The sequence below is a fragment of the Herpailurus yagouaroundi genome, unplaced genomic scaffold (genome assembly GCF_014898765.1).
Source record: "Herpailurus yagouaroundi ecotype Mexico unplaced genomic scaffold, PumYag 217, whole genome shotgun sequence".
Taxonomy (NCBI): domain Eukaryota; kingdom Metazoa; phylum Chordata; class Mammalia; order Carnivora; family Felidae; genus Herpailurus; species Herpailurus yagouaroundi.
The window spans coordinates 223,452-239,240 of record NW_024412448.1 but is presented as its reverse complement, the minus strand read 5'-3'; the positions used below and the strand labels follow the sequence as shown (position 1 = coordinate 239,240).

General features: G+C 61.3%; 1 protein-coding gene across 2 annotated transcripts in view; it reads left to right on the top strand.

Moving 5' to 3' along the window:
* The first annotated feature begins 1,420 nt into the window (after positions 1-1,420).
* The window catches only part of GRIN2C (glutamate ionotropic receptor NMDA type subunit 2C), a 16,104-nt gene continuing 1,735 nt past the window's right edge, over positions 1,421-15,789 (top strand). Inside the window, exons 1-12 of one of the 2 annotated variants that reach the window (XM_040456333.1) lie at positions 1,421-1,522; positions 5,213-5,626; positions 7,899-8,497; positions 8,831-8,945; positions 9,889-10,100; positions 10,254-10,419; positions 10,756-10,909; positions 12,068-12,193; positions 12,496-12,725; positions 13,109-13,269; positions 13,804-13,991; positions 14,926-15,546. In XM_040456333.1, coding sequence (XP_040312267.1) covers positions 5,228-5,626; positions 7,899-8,497; positions 8,831-8,945; positions 9,889-10,100; positions 10,254-10,419; positions 10,756-10,909; positions 12,068-12,193; positions 12,496-12,725; positions 13,109-13,269; positions 13,804-13,991; positions 14,926-15,335 — 2,760 coding nt within the window. In that variant the 5' untranslated portion in view covers positions 1,421-1,522; positions 5,213-5,227 and the 3' untranslated portion in view covers positions 15,336-15,546. Of the gene's footprint in view, positions 1,523-4,568; positions 5,627-7,898; positions 8,498-8,830; positions 8,946-9,888; positions 10,101-10,253; positions 10,420-10,755; positions 10,910-12,067; positions 12,194-12,495; positions 12,726-13,108; positions 13,270-13,803; positions 13,992-14,925; positions 15,547-15,580 lie in introns of those variants that run through there. The other variant, XM_040456334.1, reaches the window with a different exon arrangement.

Sequence of the window (15,789 nt, the reverse complement as noted above, 5' to 3'; positions counted from 1 at the left end):
GCTAGGACGGAGCGCGCCAGCGCGCGGGGCCGAGGCGCCGGGACATGCAGCGCGAGGGAGGCGGCCGGCGCGGGCTCTCGGCGCGGGCGCAGCGCCCCTTCCCCCCGGTGAGTGGCGGGTGGCGAACCGGGGACGCCAACTTCGCCGCCAACTTGGGGCTGGGCTCGGGCGCCGCGCGGGCAAGGACGGCGGAGACAGACGCGGGAGTCCCGGGGACAGTCTGGCCGGCGCGGGGAGCCCGAGGAGGGGGCGGCCCGGGGCACCGGGACCCTCGGGGACCGGGCCTGGGGTTCGGCCCTGGGGCGGATGGCGAGGAGGCGAGAGAGGGAGGCCGAGGTGACGGGCGCGAGGCGGACGCGAGGGAAGGACGCGGGTGAGGCGCCCAAGACGTTCGTCTCCCCGGTCGCGGAGCCCTCCAGCTCCTCCTTCGCTGGGCGTCGCGGCGCCGCGGGGGAGGGGGCGGTGCGGGGACGCGGGAGTCCGGGCTGCCGGCCCCCGCAACTGTTGCTGCTGGAAGCCCGCTGGGCCGGGGAGCCCGGCCGGGGGCTGGGGCCGCGACCGGGCGGAGGGGGCTGGAGAGGGCCTGGGCAGAGAGGACGAAAGGGGGCTGTGGGTGGTTCCGGGAGCTGGGCCCCTGCCTCCCGGAGGTCTGCTGAGCGCCTTCTGCGCGCATCTCCCTTGACACTCCCCCGCCCCTTCGCACGCTGCGAGTCCCCCGGGTCCTTATCCCCGCAGCTCTCCTCCTCCTCTCCCCCGCCCGGCATAGCGCTCCCTCCTCTGACCTCAGGGAATCAGCGTGGGGTTCACGGGGTGGTGGGATCTTCCCAAATGCTGACCCAACGCCCGGTGGACCCGGGCTCCGAGGGCGCAAAAGGAAGGCTGGGCGAAGAGGACCATGGGAGAACCGTGAGCCCCGCAGCGCTGGGCCCTGGCTGTCGCACCAGCGGGTTTGCTCAGGTCTCCCGGGGCTTCGACAAGGATCCCCGACGGCGGGGAAGGGAAACCCGGAGCCTCCTGCTGCAGAAGGCGTTTCGTGCCCAGGCCTGGGAGGCCTTGTGAATGCAAGGCATCAAGCAGCCAGGAAATCCCCAAGGGTGTGCGTCCCAGGACCCTTCCAGAGGTCCTGCTCGGTGAGCGAAGACGCGGGGCTCCCAGCCGGGTTCTTGACGCTCACACCATTGATCCACCCTGCTTCTCCTAGCCCTGCTGTCCCGGCAGGACTTCTGGCTGGGTGCCCCAGCCCTCCCATGGTGGTAACACCCTGGCTCGGTCTCCTCCGCTGGCTCCACAGGGAAACCGAGGAAGGCTCGTGCGCTCTATCTTGGAGCCCGTCTAGTTTCTGGCTGCGCCAGTCGGTTTCAAGTCTGCTCCTAAACTCCGTACTAAGAATTTGAATAGGAGCGTGAAGGGGAGTCCGGGAGGCTGGAGACCAGACTTCTGGGTTCACCCCAAGCCCTGGCACCCCGGCCCACAGCCCCGTCAGCCAGGCGAGCTCGCCCCCTGCCAGCCTGCGGGGCTTGCGGTGAGTGGGGGTGGGGGCCGAGAGCCGGGAACGCCTGCGGGGTGGGGGTGGGGTGTAGCAGCGCGGCGGGGGGCGCGGACGTGGTGCCCAGTTTGGCCGCCAGGAGGCGTGGCACGGGTCCCGGAGCCCGGAGTCGCCGCCGCTGCCGCCGCCGCCGCATCGCGAGTGTCCTTGAGCCGCGGGTGACGGTGGCTCTCGCCGCTCGCGCCCCGTCCTCCCGCGGGGGGAGCCTGATGCCACGTTCCCTATGAATTATTTATCGCCGGCCTAAAAATACCCCGAACTTCACAGCCCGAGTGTAAGAGATTCCTGCCAAGGGGAGGGGGCGGGGCGCCCCCCGGGGGGGCCAGGGCGGAATCGGCGGGGAGGTGGAGGGGGCGGGGTAGTTAATCTTGGAGGGAGACTTTGGTGCCCGCGCCAGTGGGAGCGAGATGCAGCGGCGGTCTTTTCCCCTGACGCCTGGGTTCGGATTTTTAGCTCAGCGGAAGTGCAGGAGGGAAGGAAACCCGACGGCAAAGGAGAGGCCGCTTACCAAAGGGCTGTGGATATAACGGGGCCGAGCAGCCGGGATCCCCCTGCTCCCCCGAAGCAGCGCAGCTGGTGGGTGGGGCCTCTTCCTGGGGCCAAAGCTCCTGGCCTGGGCGGCGGGGGGCGGCGGGAGAACCACCAGTGTCTGGTGTGTGAGTGTGCCTGTGCGCACATCCGTGTGCGGGAGCCTGCCTGGGAATGGGGGAGGGGGTTGGAGGGCGAGAAGAGCCCTCAGCACGCGGAGGTTCTCAGGCAGCTCAAGGTGATGCTGAGTGTTTCAGAGGACTGACCACTGTCACCCTCCCCTGGGTCTTTTGTGGTCCCCGCGTTCAGTAATTTACCAGCCTGTTAGCGAAAGATGCGAGACGCTGAGGGAGGGGGCAGAGGTTCCTAAGACAAAGTCAGGTGTGTGGCAGGGGCATCATCTGGTGGGCAAATACCTGCCAGTGGCATAGTAGGGAGCTTCCCAGACTCTGAGGGGTAGGGGTAGGAAGGGCAGGTGGCCTACAGCCCCACCCAGACCCTATGTCTTGTCACCTGCTGTGTCCCGAGAGCCCAGAGGGACTAGGGCAGGTGCCCTGTGGGAGAGGGATTTAGGTTGGGCCCTCAAAATTCTGGAATTTTGTTGTGTAGGCAAGAGAGAGACCATGGGAAGAGGACATTCTAGCCAGAGGGAGGAACAGAGCAGGGACCTGGGGATGATGACAGTGGGGGCTGTCTGGCTAACAGACTGGCAGGAGCGTGGAGTCTATGGAGGGGAGAGAATGCGTTGGTGTCTGGGTGTGTGGGGCCCTAATCATGGGACCAAGGTGTCTGGACTTCATCTGTGGGCACCAGGGAGCAGCTGTGCTGTCTGAGGAGAGGGTGCGGTGGCCCTCTGAGCAACGTTTCAGATCAGTGGGGTGGGAGGGTGGGGTGGTGGATGGGAGGTGGAGGGGTGGGGGGCCGGGGCTGGGGCTATGACCCTCCTGCCTTGTGGGGGAGACTGGATGTCATGTGGTGATAAGACCCTGGGGTCTGAACCTCTTTGAATCTGCCCGTTGCTCTTTGAAGCCCAGAAATTTGCCTGAAGGAGCCCCTCCCGCCCAGTCGCATTCTGTGCTCACTCCTGACGGGAGGCACCACCTGCCTCAACTTCCTCTTCTCAACTCCAGTCCCAGGGGACACCTTCCCACAGGGGGAGTCTCTGGGGGCAGGGCCCCCTAGGAGTTGGGGGAGGGCCTGGATCCTGCATCTAGAGTCACGTTTTTCCAAAGAAGCAAAATGAGAGCTACATGCATCATTTTACATTTTCTAGTGGCAACGTTAGAAAAAGTAAAAAGAAACGGGTGAAGTTAGTTCTAGCCGTATATGTTTAACTCAGTGCATGTGACATTATTTCAACACGTAATCAATATAAAAAATATTGAGATACTTCACGTTCTTGTTTTCATGCTAAGTCTTCAATATCGGGAATGTCTTTTGCCCTTAGAGCAGACCTCACTTCAGACGAGCCACATTTCAAGTGCCCATAGTCACATGTGACTGGTGGCTGCACAGCACAGACCTGGAGCTCAGAGCTGGGAGGCAGAGCCGGGGGAGGCTTGGGGCTGCCCAGGGGGTGGGGAACCTATTGGGACCCGGCTGTGGGCAGAGATGGGCACAGAAAGGCCTGGCAAGGGAGGGGGGACATGGCAGTCCCTTTTGCGGGTATAACTTGAGATCCCTGATTGGTGGTAGCTGAGGTGTGGTGTGGTGTGGCTTGGGCTGCAATCTCAGACTCATACATGTGTTTGGGCTGACGTTCTAAGTCGATGTACCAGGAAACCATACACGGATGTGTGTGTGGGGGGGGGGACTTCAAGGGCACCAGAACGAGTATCCATTCCCACCCCTGCCAAAAATCCTGTCTTCTCAGCCTAAATTAAACCAGGTTCACCCTGGTCATCCTTTGGCTCCTGGTCCCTTTGGCATCCCCCGTTCAGAAGTTTTGCTGGGGATGTGATGAAGATGGAAAGGGGTGGCACTGCCATGGCCGATGTCCAGCTGGGAGAGAGAGCTGCATCAGTGGGCACCACTCACTGACTTGGCTGTTGGTTCCAATCCAAAGCAATGATGTTTACTTAGCAGGGATACGCATCACGCCCTTGGGTGAGGTCAAAAAAATCCTGCACACTAGCGACGGCCTGGGGAAACAGCTCGTGTGTGAGACCTCAGGGTCCCAGGTGACCCTGAGTCCTGACCAAGTCAGTGGTGTCACAGCCCTGCTGTGGAGTAGGTACTTCTAAGTTGAGGCCACTCAACTACTAAGTTTTGGTTTTTTTTTTTAATTTTTGTTTCAACGTTTATTTTTGGGACAGAGAGAGACAGAGCATGAACGGGGGAGGGGCAGAGAGAGAGGGAGACACAGAATCGGAAGCAGGCTCCAGGCTCTGAGCCATCAGCCCAGAGCCCGACGCGGGGCTCGAACTCACGGACCGCGAGATCGTGACCTGGCTGAAGTCGGACGCTTAACCGACCGCGCCACCCAGGCGCCCCTCAACTACTAAGTTGAGTGGGGGTGTCTCAGGCCCAGGAGGACGGGGCTCTATGCCAAGCAGGGCCACGCAGAGCAGGGCCCTTAGGGATGTTAGTTTCAGTTTAGGATGGGGAACACGGAGGCAGGGCAGAGAGTGTCACAGAAGCTGCCTTCTTTCACCTGGATGTGGGCTGTCGCTATAGGATAAGGATGTTGATAGCAGTGGGGAGCCCCCATGCTGCTGTGAGGTAGGTCCCATGTTATCTCAAGAAAACCTACCTGAGTGGCTTCCCCAGGACCACACGGCTAGTCAGTGGCAGAGCTGGGACTTGAACTCAGGTCTGTCTGACTCAAATCCATGCACCTGGACACCAGACTAGCATTTTCAGTGTGTCCTCCCAGGGTAGGGCCCAAACAGATGAGTTTTCAAGGCTCCGGCCTTTGCAGCCAAGCAAACTGTTCAACAGCAGAATGGAAGTCGTGAGCACTGATGGGGACTCGCGTTCTTCCTGCCCCCACCCCTCCAGAGAGCCCTGGGGACGCTCAGCTAACCTGTCTCTTTCTCTTTATCTGTGTCTGGCTCTCCCTCCCTCTCTGCCTCTCTTTGTGGAGGGAGGCTTCGTGCTTCTGTCTCCCTCCCTGTACCCACCCTGATCTCTCTGCAGGACCCTCTGGTGGACATGGGTGGTGCCCTGGGGCCCGCCCTGCTGCTCGCCTCACTCCTCGGTGCCTGGGCAGGGCTGGGCCCGGGGCAGGGTGAGCGAGCTATGACGGTGGCTGTAGTGTTTGGCAGCTCGGGGCCACCGCAGGCCCAAGCTCGTACCCGCCTCACCTCCCAGAGCTTCGTGGACCTGCCTCTGGAGATCCAGCCGCTCACCGTGGGGGTCAACAACACCAATCCCAGCAGCCTCCTCACCCAGATCTGCGGGCTCCTAGGCGCTGCCCGCGTCCATGGCATCGTCTTTGAGGACAACGTGGGCACCGAGGCCGTGGCCCAGATCCTGGACTTCATCTCCTCCCAGACCCATGTGCCCATCCTCAGCATCAGTGGGGGCTCTGCTGTGGTCCTCACCCCCAAGGTGCCTGTCCAAACTCATGTCCCCTCATCCCGTGGGCCGGGAGCCAGGCTGGGGCTGCAAGAGTGGGGCTAAGGCTGGGCCAGGGAGAGACTTCAGCTCTGGGAAGCTGGGATTGGGTGGTGGGGGCTGAGGGTGTGACATGGGTGACGGGGGAAGAGGCTGTGGCAATTATGTTCCCGTGTTCTAGAAGATAAACTTTCTGGGCTGTTTTCACATTGTGTCTGGATGAGGCGGGGTGGGTGGCAAGCTCACCTCTGGCTTAGGTGGGAAGCCCCGGCCCACCTTCTCTCTGCTTCTCGGGCCTTCCTCGGTCAAGCTCCAGACTCAGGGGCAGAGGCCAGGCTGGGCAGGGGATCCGATGCAGTTAACCTGCAGGGGAACACCCAGTGTCAGGCCGCTGTCCCAAGCATGGGGGAGGCATGCCCTCACAGATCTGCAGCCCGTGGAGACAAAGTTCTAAAGACACGCTAATCTACAGTCACAGCTGGGACAAGCATTCTGAAGGAAAAACACAGGAGGGTCTAAGAGGGCCCCGTTTGGGTAGAGGGTTGGTCAGAAGGTCTCCTAAGAAATCATATAGAAGCTGAGGCTTGGAGGATGAGGGAGAGTTGGCAAGGTGTGTGTGGGGGGGTTCAAATGGGGGGCAGTGTTCCCACCGGAGGCATCAGATGGTGTGAAGGCAGCTAGGTGGAAGGAGCTGGGAGGATTTGAGAGAAGGTTGGAGACGGGGGGTGGGATTCTGAGCACGCAGGAAGATATTTGGGTTTTATCCTAAGTAACTGGAGAGCCAAAGAAGGTGTTGAGGGGAGAGACCTATCTGATTTGCCTTTCTTTTATGATTATTTTTTATTAGGGAGAAACTTGAGCATACATAAAAGTAGAAGCGTATAATCACCCCATGTACCGTCCACCCCTGACCAACCCTGCCCCATCCTTTTCCCCGCTACTCCTCTCTCTTCTGTGTCATTTTGAGGCAAAGCCCAAGCATCCTATTGTCCCATCCAGACATATGTCAGTATATATCTCTAATAGATAAGGGCTTAAAAACCGAACCACCACATGATCACATCTAGAAAATAATAAAAACTCCTTAACATCATCAAATATCCAGCCGGCGTTCAAATTCCCCCCTTGTTTCATAAACATCTTAAGTGCTTATTTTTTTTTTAATTTTTTTTTCAACGTTTATTTATTTCTGGGACAGAGAGAGACAGAGCATGAACAGGGAAGGGGCAGAGAGGGAGGGAGACACAGAATCGGAAACGGGCTCCAGGCTCTGAGCCATCAGCCCAGAGCCCGACGCGGGGCTCGAACTCACGGACCGCGAGATCGTGACCCGGCTGAAGTCGGACGCTTAACCGACTGCGCCACCCAGGCGCCCCTTAAGTGCTTATTTTTAAATTTGGTTGCTTGAATCAAGAAACCAGTTAGGTTTCCACGTGGCGATTGGCTGACGTGGCTTCGGAGCCACAATCTCTAGGATCCTCCAACATCTCTTTTTCTTGCAAGTTGCCTGTGGGAAGAACTGGGTTACTTGTCCTGTAGGGTTGTCCCCGGTTTGCTTTTTTAAAGACGGGGACAGCAGTCGCAGTGTGGCGAAATCTTGGAGGGCCTGCGGTGGCAGGAGGGACCCCTCAGTTAGCAGGGGATTGCGCTAGTCCAGGCTCTTGGCATTTGTGCCCTTGGCATTTGTGATGGTGGAGGCAGTGGGGAGTTGGAACCTTCTCACCCACAGGGCTCCGTGGGGTGTTTTCCTAGGAAGCTTTGGTCCTGGCAGTAGCTCTCAGCGTGGTGGCTGTCTTAACAGTGCTTTAGAAAAATACAGACGCCCAGAGTCCCATCTCTGAAAGTCTGATTCAGTTGGTCTGAGGCATTGCTTCCCAAACTAGCGGGCTCAAGAATCACCTGAAGAGCGTGTCAAGGTACAGATTCATGGGCGCCATCCCCAGAGGTTCTGATCCAGCAGGTGTGCGATGCGCCCGAGAATGTGCATTTCCGACACGCTCCCAGGTGACAGCTGATGCTGCTGGGCTTTGATCCAGCATTGGTCGGGCGCGAGCCCGCAAAAAGCCCTCCAGATGATTCTAATGGGCAGCAGGGGCTAGGGACCACATCGGGGGCGGGAGGCGGAAGGCGGGTGTTGCAGCACAGGGTCTCCCGGGACGCCCTGCGTCTAGGGGACGCGGGCGCATTAGGGGACTGCAGGAGGAGGCAGAAGTTGGGGCGGGGCGCGCCGAGCCCCGCCCCGACTCAGGCCCCGCCCCGCCCCCAGGAGCCGGGCTCGGCCTTCCTGCAGCTGGGCGTTTCCCTGGAGCAGCAGCTGCAGGTGCTGTTCAAGGTGCTGGAGGAGTACGACTGGAGCGCGTTCGCCGTCATCACCAGCCTGCACCCGGGGCACGCGCTTTTCCTGGAGGGGGTGCGCGCCGTCGCCGACGCCAGCTACCTGAGCTGGCGGCTGCTGGACGTGCTCACGCTGGAGCTGGGCCCGGGCGGGCAGCGCGCACACACCCAGCGCCTGCTGCGCCAGCTCGACGCCCCGGTGCTGGTGGCCTACTGCTCGCGCGAGGAGGCCGAGGTGCTCTTCGCCGAGGCGGCGCAGGCCGGCCTGGTGGGGCCCGGACACGTGTGGCTGGTGCCCAGCCTGGCGCTGGGCAGCACCGACGCGCCTCCCGCCGCCTTCCCCGTGGGCCTCATCAGCGTCGTCACCGAGAGCTGGCGCCTCAGCCTGCGCCAGAAGGTCCGCGACGGCGTGGCCATCCTGGCCCTGGGCGCCCACGGCTACCAGCGGCAGCACGGCGCCCTGCCCTCCCCGGCTGGGGACTGTCGTGGCCACCCCGGGCCCATCAGCCCTGCCCGGAAGGCCTTCTACAGGTGGGCACCTGCCCGGGGCATGGAGTGGGAGGGGGCCGCTTCAGCGGACCTAGGTGGCCACACCTCCCACTAGCTGTGTGCCTGGGGCCAAGTTAACCTCACCTCTCTGGGCTTAGTTTCTTCAACTGAAAAAAAAAAAGCCAGGTATGAGGTGTGGTGAGGATTGCAGGGGGAGGGGTGTCAATACAAAGAAACAACAATAATTGCACAGTCAGTGCTACTTGGGGGTGGTGATAGTGGTGACGTAGAAGGTGGGGGAGGGGGCATCTGGTCCTGGGCAGGGCTGCTGGCAGAGCTAACCAGGGACACCCTGGTTTCTCTCCCCCATCGCAGGCACCTACTGAATGTCACCTGGGAGGGCCGAGACTTCTCCTTCAGCCCTGGTGGGTACCTGGTCCAGCCCACCATGGTTGTGATCGCCCTCAACCGTCACCGCCTCTGGGAGATGGTGAGAAGGGGGTGAGCCCAGGGTCCCTCGGTATCCTCTCATTTTGTCCCTAGTCCCTCTTGTCCCACAGCTGAGCAGAGGGTCCCTTCTGCCCTTCATCCAGCCCCTCATCCTTCAGGTCTCAGCTGAAACATTTGCACCTGCGCCAGGGTGGGTGCTGCATCTCGGCTCAGGGCTCGACTAGCACCCTAGCCTCCCTCCACTACAGAACTGATCAAACACTCTTATCATCTAGTCCGGCCCCTGGGGGAGTAACCCACAGCTATGCTGGCCAGACGGACATGTAAACAAATAGATTTGGGGATGCTCAGTGCTTGAGGAGAGATGTGTGCAAAGCATTTGGGGGGGGGGGGGGAGGAGGGCCAGAAACCGGTTCTGCCTTCAAAGGAAGAAATGGGGGAAAGATTCACAGAAGTTGGGACGTTTGGGTTGGGCTGTGGAGGGTTGAGTCGGAGGCCATCAGGAAGGGATACTAGCCTGGTATAGACAGAGGGGCAGAAGGGTCTGGGACATTTTAAAGTGATTTGTTTGGGGGGGGGGGTGGTGTAGAGACTGAAGAGGAAGTGTGGGGAGGGGTAAGGTGGGCCCGAGTGTGGAAAACTTTGAGTACTGGGCAAAGGACTTTGTACTGAGGTGGGGGGTGGGGAGGGTGGGGAGATGTCTCAGGTCTGGGCTCGAGGAAGATGCTGCAGGCCAGCAGCAGTGGGGTGGCTAGATGGGAAGGCGTGGGGGCCAGAGGCTGGGAGGAGACTGTAGGGAGCCCCCCCCCCCTTTCTGGTCCATGCACAGCCCCTTGCTCTGCTCTCCAAATGCTCCTGCCCCAAAGCTTCCCAGGTTAGGGAGGGAGACTCTTGGCCCTGGCAGGTCCCACCAGAGGCCCCCACCTAGAGGGTGGGGGTAATCGGGCTGGAGGTCCCAGGCTGAAGCTGGTCACCTTTTGCAGGTGGGTCGCTGGGACCATGGTGTCCTCCACATGAAGTACCCGGTGTGGCCTCGCTATAGTGCCTCCCTGCAGCCTGTAGTGGACAGCCGGCACCTGACGGTGGCCACGCTGGAAGAGCGGCCCTTTGTCATCGTGGAGAGCCCTGACCCCAGCACGGGCGGCTGTGTGCCCAACACTGTGCCCTGCCGCAGGCAGAGCAACCACACCTTCAGGTCTGTGCGAGGGCACAGGAAGGCCCGGTGTGAGCTGTGTGCTGGCGTGTGACGGCAGGCGCGTGTCTCTTATGCCTGGGTGTGGGGGCGGGGGCCACCTGCCAAACTGGGAGTTGCTGCTGGCTCTGACTGCTGGTGGTCTCTTGGTGGCAGCAGTGGTGACACGGCCCCCTACACCAAACTCTGCTGTAAGGGCTTCTGCATTGACATCCTCAAGAAGCTGGCCAAGGTGGTCAAGTTCTCCTATGACCTGTACCTGGTGACCAACGGCAAGCATGGCAAGAGGGTTCGAGGCGTGTGGAACGGCATGATCGGGGAGGTAGGCCCGCCCTTGCGGTCCACCTGAGCCCACCCCCCTGCCCGCCCGCCACCCCAGGCCCCATGCATCGCTCAGCCACCCCTAGATGTTCCTGTGCCGGGGGTCAGTCAGGGCGGAGCCTGGGGCCAGCTCCCACGGCTCTCCCAGTCGGCAGGGGAGAGGGGTTGTCACCAGTGATGCTCCCTGGGGTGGTCAGTAGTGCAAGTGGGGCTCTGAGGACCCCAGATGGGAACAGCCCACTCAGTCAGGGGGGTGGTAGACGGGGGTGGGGGCTGTGGAGAGTGCTCCAGCCTGTGGGACCCCTCCTCCAACCCGGCCCGGCCCCCACGACCCCAGGTGTACTACCAGCGGGCAGACATGGCCATCGGCTCCCTCACCATCAACGAGGAGCGTTCCGAGATTGTGGACTTCTCTGTGCCTTTTGTGGAGACGGGCATCAGTGTGATGGTGGCACGCAGCAATGGCACCGTGTCCCCCTCGGCCTTCCTGGGTGCGGCTCTGGGTGGGCGGGGATGGCTCTGGGGTCTGAGGCGCAGGCGCAGAGACGGGGAGTTTGGGGTGGGCCTCAGAGGGCCAGCGCAGCAGCCGCGGGCGCCTTGGAGGTTGGCCGGAGGCCTGAGCTGCAGGACGGTAGGATGCAGAGGGATAGGAGGCGAAGTCCGTGTTCCCTCTGAGTCTGAGTGTTGGGTAAGGAGGGTGGAGGGGTCACTGTGAGGGGCAGGGAAACCGGGAAGGCGGGCCGACTTCAGGAGGCGCCTGGGAGGCTGGGACACACCAGGGGAGAAGCTTCACAGGGAGCTGGAGGAGCCAACCCAGAGAGTGGGAAGTAGCAGTAAGAATTCAGCCTTGTGCGGGCAAGCCCCTTCGTGCCAGGCCTCACACTAGCTGCTGGGGAGACAGCCACAGTCCTGGCCGCTGCCCAGCGTCCTGTCAGGAAGTCAGTGGGCCCTGGAGTGGGGGATTTTCAGAGAGCCCCGAGGACAGGCAAGCCTCAGCCAGGAGCAGAGGAGAGAATCCCCTTCCTGCTGTGTGGCCTTGAGCAAGTCACTGAACCTCTCTGATCAGGATTCCTCAGCTGCCTAAGAGACAACAAGCCCCACCCCCACGGGATGGGCATTGCGGCAAAGGACACAGTGCTTATGGCAGTAATGCCTGCTTGCTCTGGGAGACTGAAGCCACTGAACAGATTGGTCAGAGAAGCTCAGTAGGTCTCCCCAGCTCCTGGGGCTTCGGGGCCCCGTCGGGAGGATCAAGAGTGAAGCTTGATCTCAGAGACCCTGATTCCAGGCAGGACAAACAGCCAGCCATCAACGCTGGGCCAGGTGGGGCACTTCCAGAACAGGAGTGTGGTTAGCGGTGCTGGCCGGTGAGGGAGGAGAGGGAAAGAGGATTCCTTGGGCATGCTGGTGATCCTTGGGATCAGGCTGGGTGGGGAGGAGGAGGGGGATGGGAGATGGAGTGGATCTCTCTTGGGGGTGGTCTGTCCCGGGGCCCCGCTGCTCTGAGAGCCAGAGACCCCTTGGCTCAGTCCTCGGAGCTGACGGGCCCCACTTGGACCATGTGGACGCACCGGTCTGCACCCGGTGCTCTGGGCTGTGGGTGGGAAGGACAGTAGTGAGGCCTCTGAGCTGCCTCCCTCTGTTCCCAGAGCCCTACAGCCCTTCAGTGTGGGTGATGATGTTTGTCATGTGCCTCACCGTGGTGGCCATCACAGTCTTCATGTTTGAGTACTTCAGCCCTGTCAGCTACAACCAGAACCTCACCAGTGGCAAGAGTAGGCTCTCACCTAGGCCTGGGAGGGAGGGAGCATTCTGGACGGGTGGGCTCAGGACTGCAGGGGCCCTACAGAGAAGGCTGGATCCTGGGGGAGGTCTCTGGCTTTTGGACAGCAAGCAGGGGCCAATCAGATATATGAGAGAGAGAGAGAGAGAGAGAGAGAGAGAGAGAGAGAATGAGAGAGAGAAAAGGGAGACAAGGTGGGTTGGCTTGCCCTGGAGGGGCGATGGCTGGGGATAGGGCCCCACCCAGGACAGAGTGAAGACTGGGGTCCCTCTGTGCCCACCCTCTCACCCCCAGAGTCTGGGGGCCCATCCTTCACCATCGGCAAGTCTGTGTGGCTGCTGTGGGCGCTGGTCTTCAACAACTCGGTGCCCATCGAGAACCCCCGCGGCACCACCAGCAAGGTCATGGTCCTAGTCTGGGCCTTCTTCGCTGTCATTTTCCTCGCCAGCTACACCGCCAACTTGGCCGCCTTCATGATCCAGGAGCAGTACATCGACACTGTGTCTGGCCTCAGTGATAAGAAGGTTCTGGGGCTACAGCTAGCAGAGGGCGAGGGGTGCTGAGAGCAGGGGTAGGCCTGTGGGACACAAAAGGGGAATCTGAAATGGAGCAGGGAGTAGGAAGGAGCTGGAGACCTGGTTGAGGGGAGGGCTGGGGCCTGGGGCGAGGGGGCGGATGGCTCAGGCGCATCGACAGAGTGGCCTTGGGTAAGTCTCTTCCTGACCTGGCCTCAGGTTTCACCGTTTGTAAAACGCAGGAGTGGCCCAGACGGTCTCTCTCAGACTCCTGTGCCCTCGCTCTGCAAGTGCAGACTCCAGGGCTGGGCGCCGGGGATGGGGTCGGGGAGCGCTGGTGTGTCCGCAGGCTTGGACGGAGGTGACGAATGGCGCCTCCCCTCTGCCCGCAGTTTCAGCGGCCTCAAGATCAGTACCCACCATTCCGCTTCGGCACGGTGCCCAACGGCAGCACAGAGCGGAACATTCGCAGCAACTACCGAGAGATGCACACCCACATGGTCAAGTTCAACCAGCGTTCGGTGGAGGATGCGCTCACCAGCCTCAAGATGGGGTGGGTCCTCAGCCCTGCACCCACCCTCTGACCGTCTCTACCCACATGTCTCCCCGTTGACCAGCCTCAGCTCTGGCCCTGTCTGGGAGACCCAAGGTGGAGACATGGAGGCCGGGGTGTCCTGTAGGACTCGTAGGGAAGGGGGGAGGGAGGTCTGGGGGCAGAGTGAAGTTTCAAGCAAAACTGGAGGCCCGCCATTTGGCCCACAGATGCAGCTGAGATACTGAGCAGGATTCAGCCTTCATCTGAGTAGTGGCTGTGACCTTCTTAGGGTCCTAGGGAGACGGAGGGGCTGGGCACGGAGGGAGTGTTCTCTGGAGGCAGAGGGTCCCCTGGCCTCTCTGGGAGGAGGGGAGGTGGGGTCCCTGAGCTATGGAAAAGGGCTCTTCTCTGCATTCAGGATCCAGGGGAACCAGAGAAGTCTCTGCCCACCCAGCCCGCCTGGTCAGTGCTCAGCGGGCTCACGCAGCCCAGACCCCCGTCAGGCCCCAGGTTGGGTATCCTCACCTCACATGACCCCTGGCCTGTCCCCAGGAAGCTGGATGCCTTCATCTATGATGCTGCTGTCCTCAACTACATGGCAGGCAAGGACGAGGGCTGCAAGCTGGTCACCATTGGCTCTGGCAAGGTTTTTGCCACCACTGGCTACGGCATCGCCATGCAGAAGGACTCCCACTGGAAGCGGGCCATAGACCTGGCGCTCCTGCAGTTCCTGGGGGATGGTGGGTGCTGCTGCTGGGGACCTGGGGTCCAGGGTGGGCCGTGGAACCTGAGGCGGGGACAGCTGCCTGATGGCCGGTCAGCATCTCCACTACCGTTCTCTGAGTCCCAGGGCCTGTGGGCAGGAAGAGGTCTCTGGGAGTGAGGCTGGGGCAGGGAGGATGGGAGGGTGGCATTTGGAAGGACCACATGGGAACCTGGGGAAGGGGTGGGCTTGCCAGGAGGGAGTGGGAAATAGGATTTCAGGAGGCTCCCTGGAGGGCAGGAAGACAGGAAGGAGCTCAGGCCACACAGTGGGGCTTGGGGGAGGCTGACATCCTGTCTTTTTTCTCTAGACCCCTGTCCCGGCCATTTCCATCTTGAGATCACCTAGGATAGTGCCAAGGGCCTGCCTCATCCCAGAGCTGGGGCTCAGGCTTGCCTTGGGACAGGGGGCTCACATATGTAAGCAGTATAGCGGAACCTGCCCCCAAACCCAGAGCTTTCAGCGCTATGAGGTCAAACTGATTTTCCATCAGTGCCACAGATTGACAGTGATAGCAGTTAAGGTGCTGGGATGTCCTAGAGGACCTGGGCTTTTAGTCTCTGTGTGCCAAGCTCTGTGCCTGGCTTGTAGATGACCAATAGGTTTGACCCAGGTGTGAATGATAGGTAACATACCACGTCTGCCAGCTTTTACTGGGTGTGTGTGTGTGTGGGGGGGTGGGCATGTCCAAGGCGGGCATTGTCTACCCCAGCCCCCACTCTGCTTTCCTTTCTTCCTGCTCATTGCCACCTCCCTTCCCCCACCCCCATCCTGCCCTTGCTGGCTAGATCCCTCCGTGGTCCTGTAAGGGGCTGGCTCCAGACCCCTCCTTGCTCCAGGCTTGGGCGAGCATTGGGAGGGTCTTTCCTGAGCCAGGTGTGCCCCGACCCCCCGCTCCCGCCTCTCACCAGGGGAGACACAGAAGCTGGAGACGGTGTGGCTCTCGGGGATCTGCCAGAACGAGAAGAACGAGGTAATGAGCAGCAAGCTGGACATCGACAACATGGCGGGCGTCTTCTACATGCTGCTGGTGGCCATGGGACTGGCCCTGCTGGTCTTTGCCTGGGAGCACCTGGTCTACTGGAAGCTGCGCCACTCAGTGCCCAACACGTCTCGGCTGGACTTCCTGCTGGCTTTCAGTAGGGTGGGTGGCACCCCACCCCAGGCAGGTCCCAGCTTTAGGGGCACCAACCCAGATAAGTCAGAGCTGGCTATGGCCCCATTTACAGAGGTAAAAACTGAGGGCCTTCCAGCATCACACAGCAGAAGAGAAGCAGAGCCCTTCTGCCGCAGGCTGGGCAGTGTTTCCGAGCCAGGCTGACCGGGTTCGAACCCTCACTGCTATTTACAAGCCGTGTGCCTTTAGGAAGAGATAACCTCTTGGAGCTTCAGATTGCTCCCTGGCAATTGCTCTCACAGTGGCACAGTGCTGGGCGCATAGGAGGCGCTTAACGAATGTTAGTAGCTTCCTACGACTTCGGACGCCTGGGCTGGTGCTTGGACCGGGAGGCGGGAGGTCCCTGAGAGGAGCTGGCCACTCATGGCTGTCTCCTCCCGGCTGCCCAGGGCATCTACAGCTGCTTCAGCGGGGTGCAGAGCCTGGCCAGCCCCGCGCGGCCGCCCAGCCCGGACCTGACCGCCGGCTCGGCCCAGGCCAGCGTGCTCAAGATGCTGCAGGCGGCGCGTGACATGGTGACCACGGCTGGCGTGAGCAGCTCCCTGGACCGCGCCACGCGCACCATCGAGAGCTGGGGCAGCAGCCGCCGCGCTCCCCC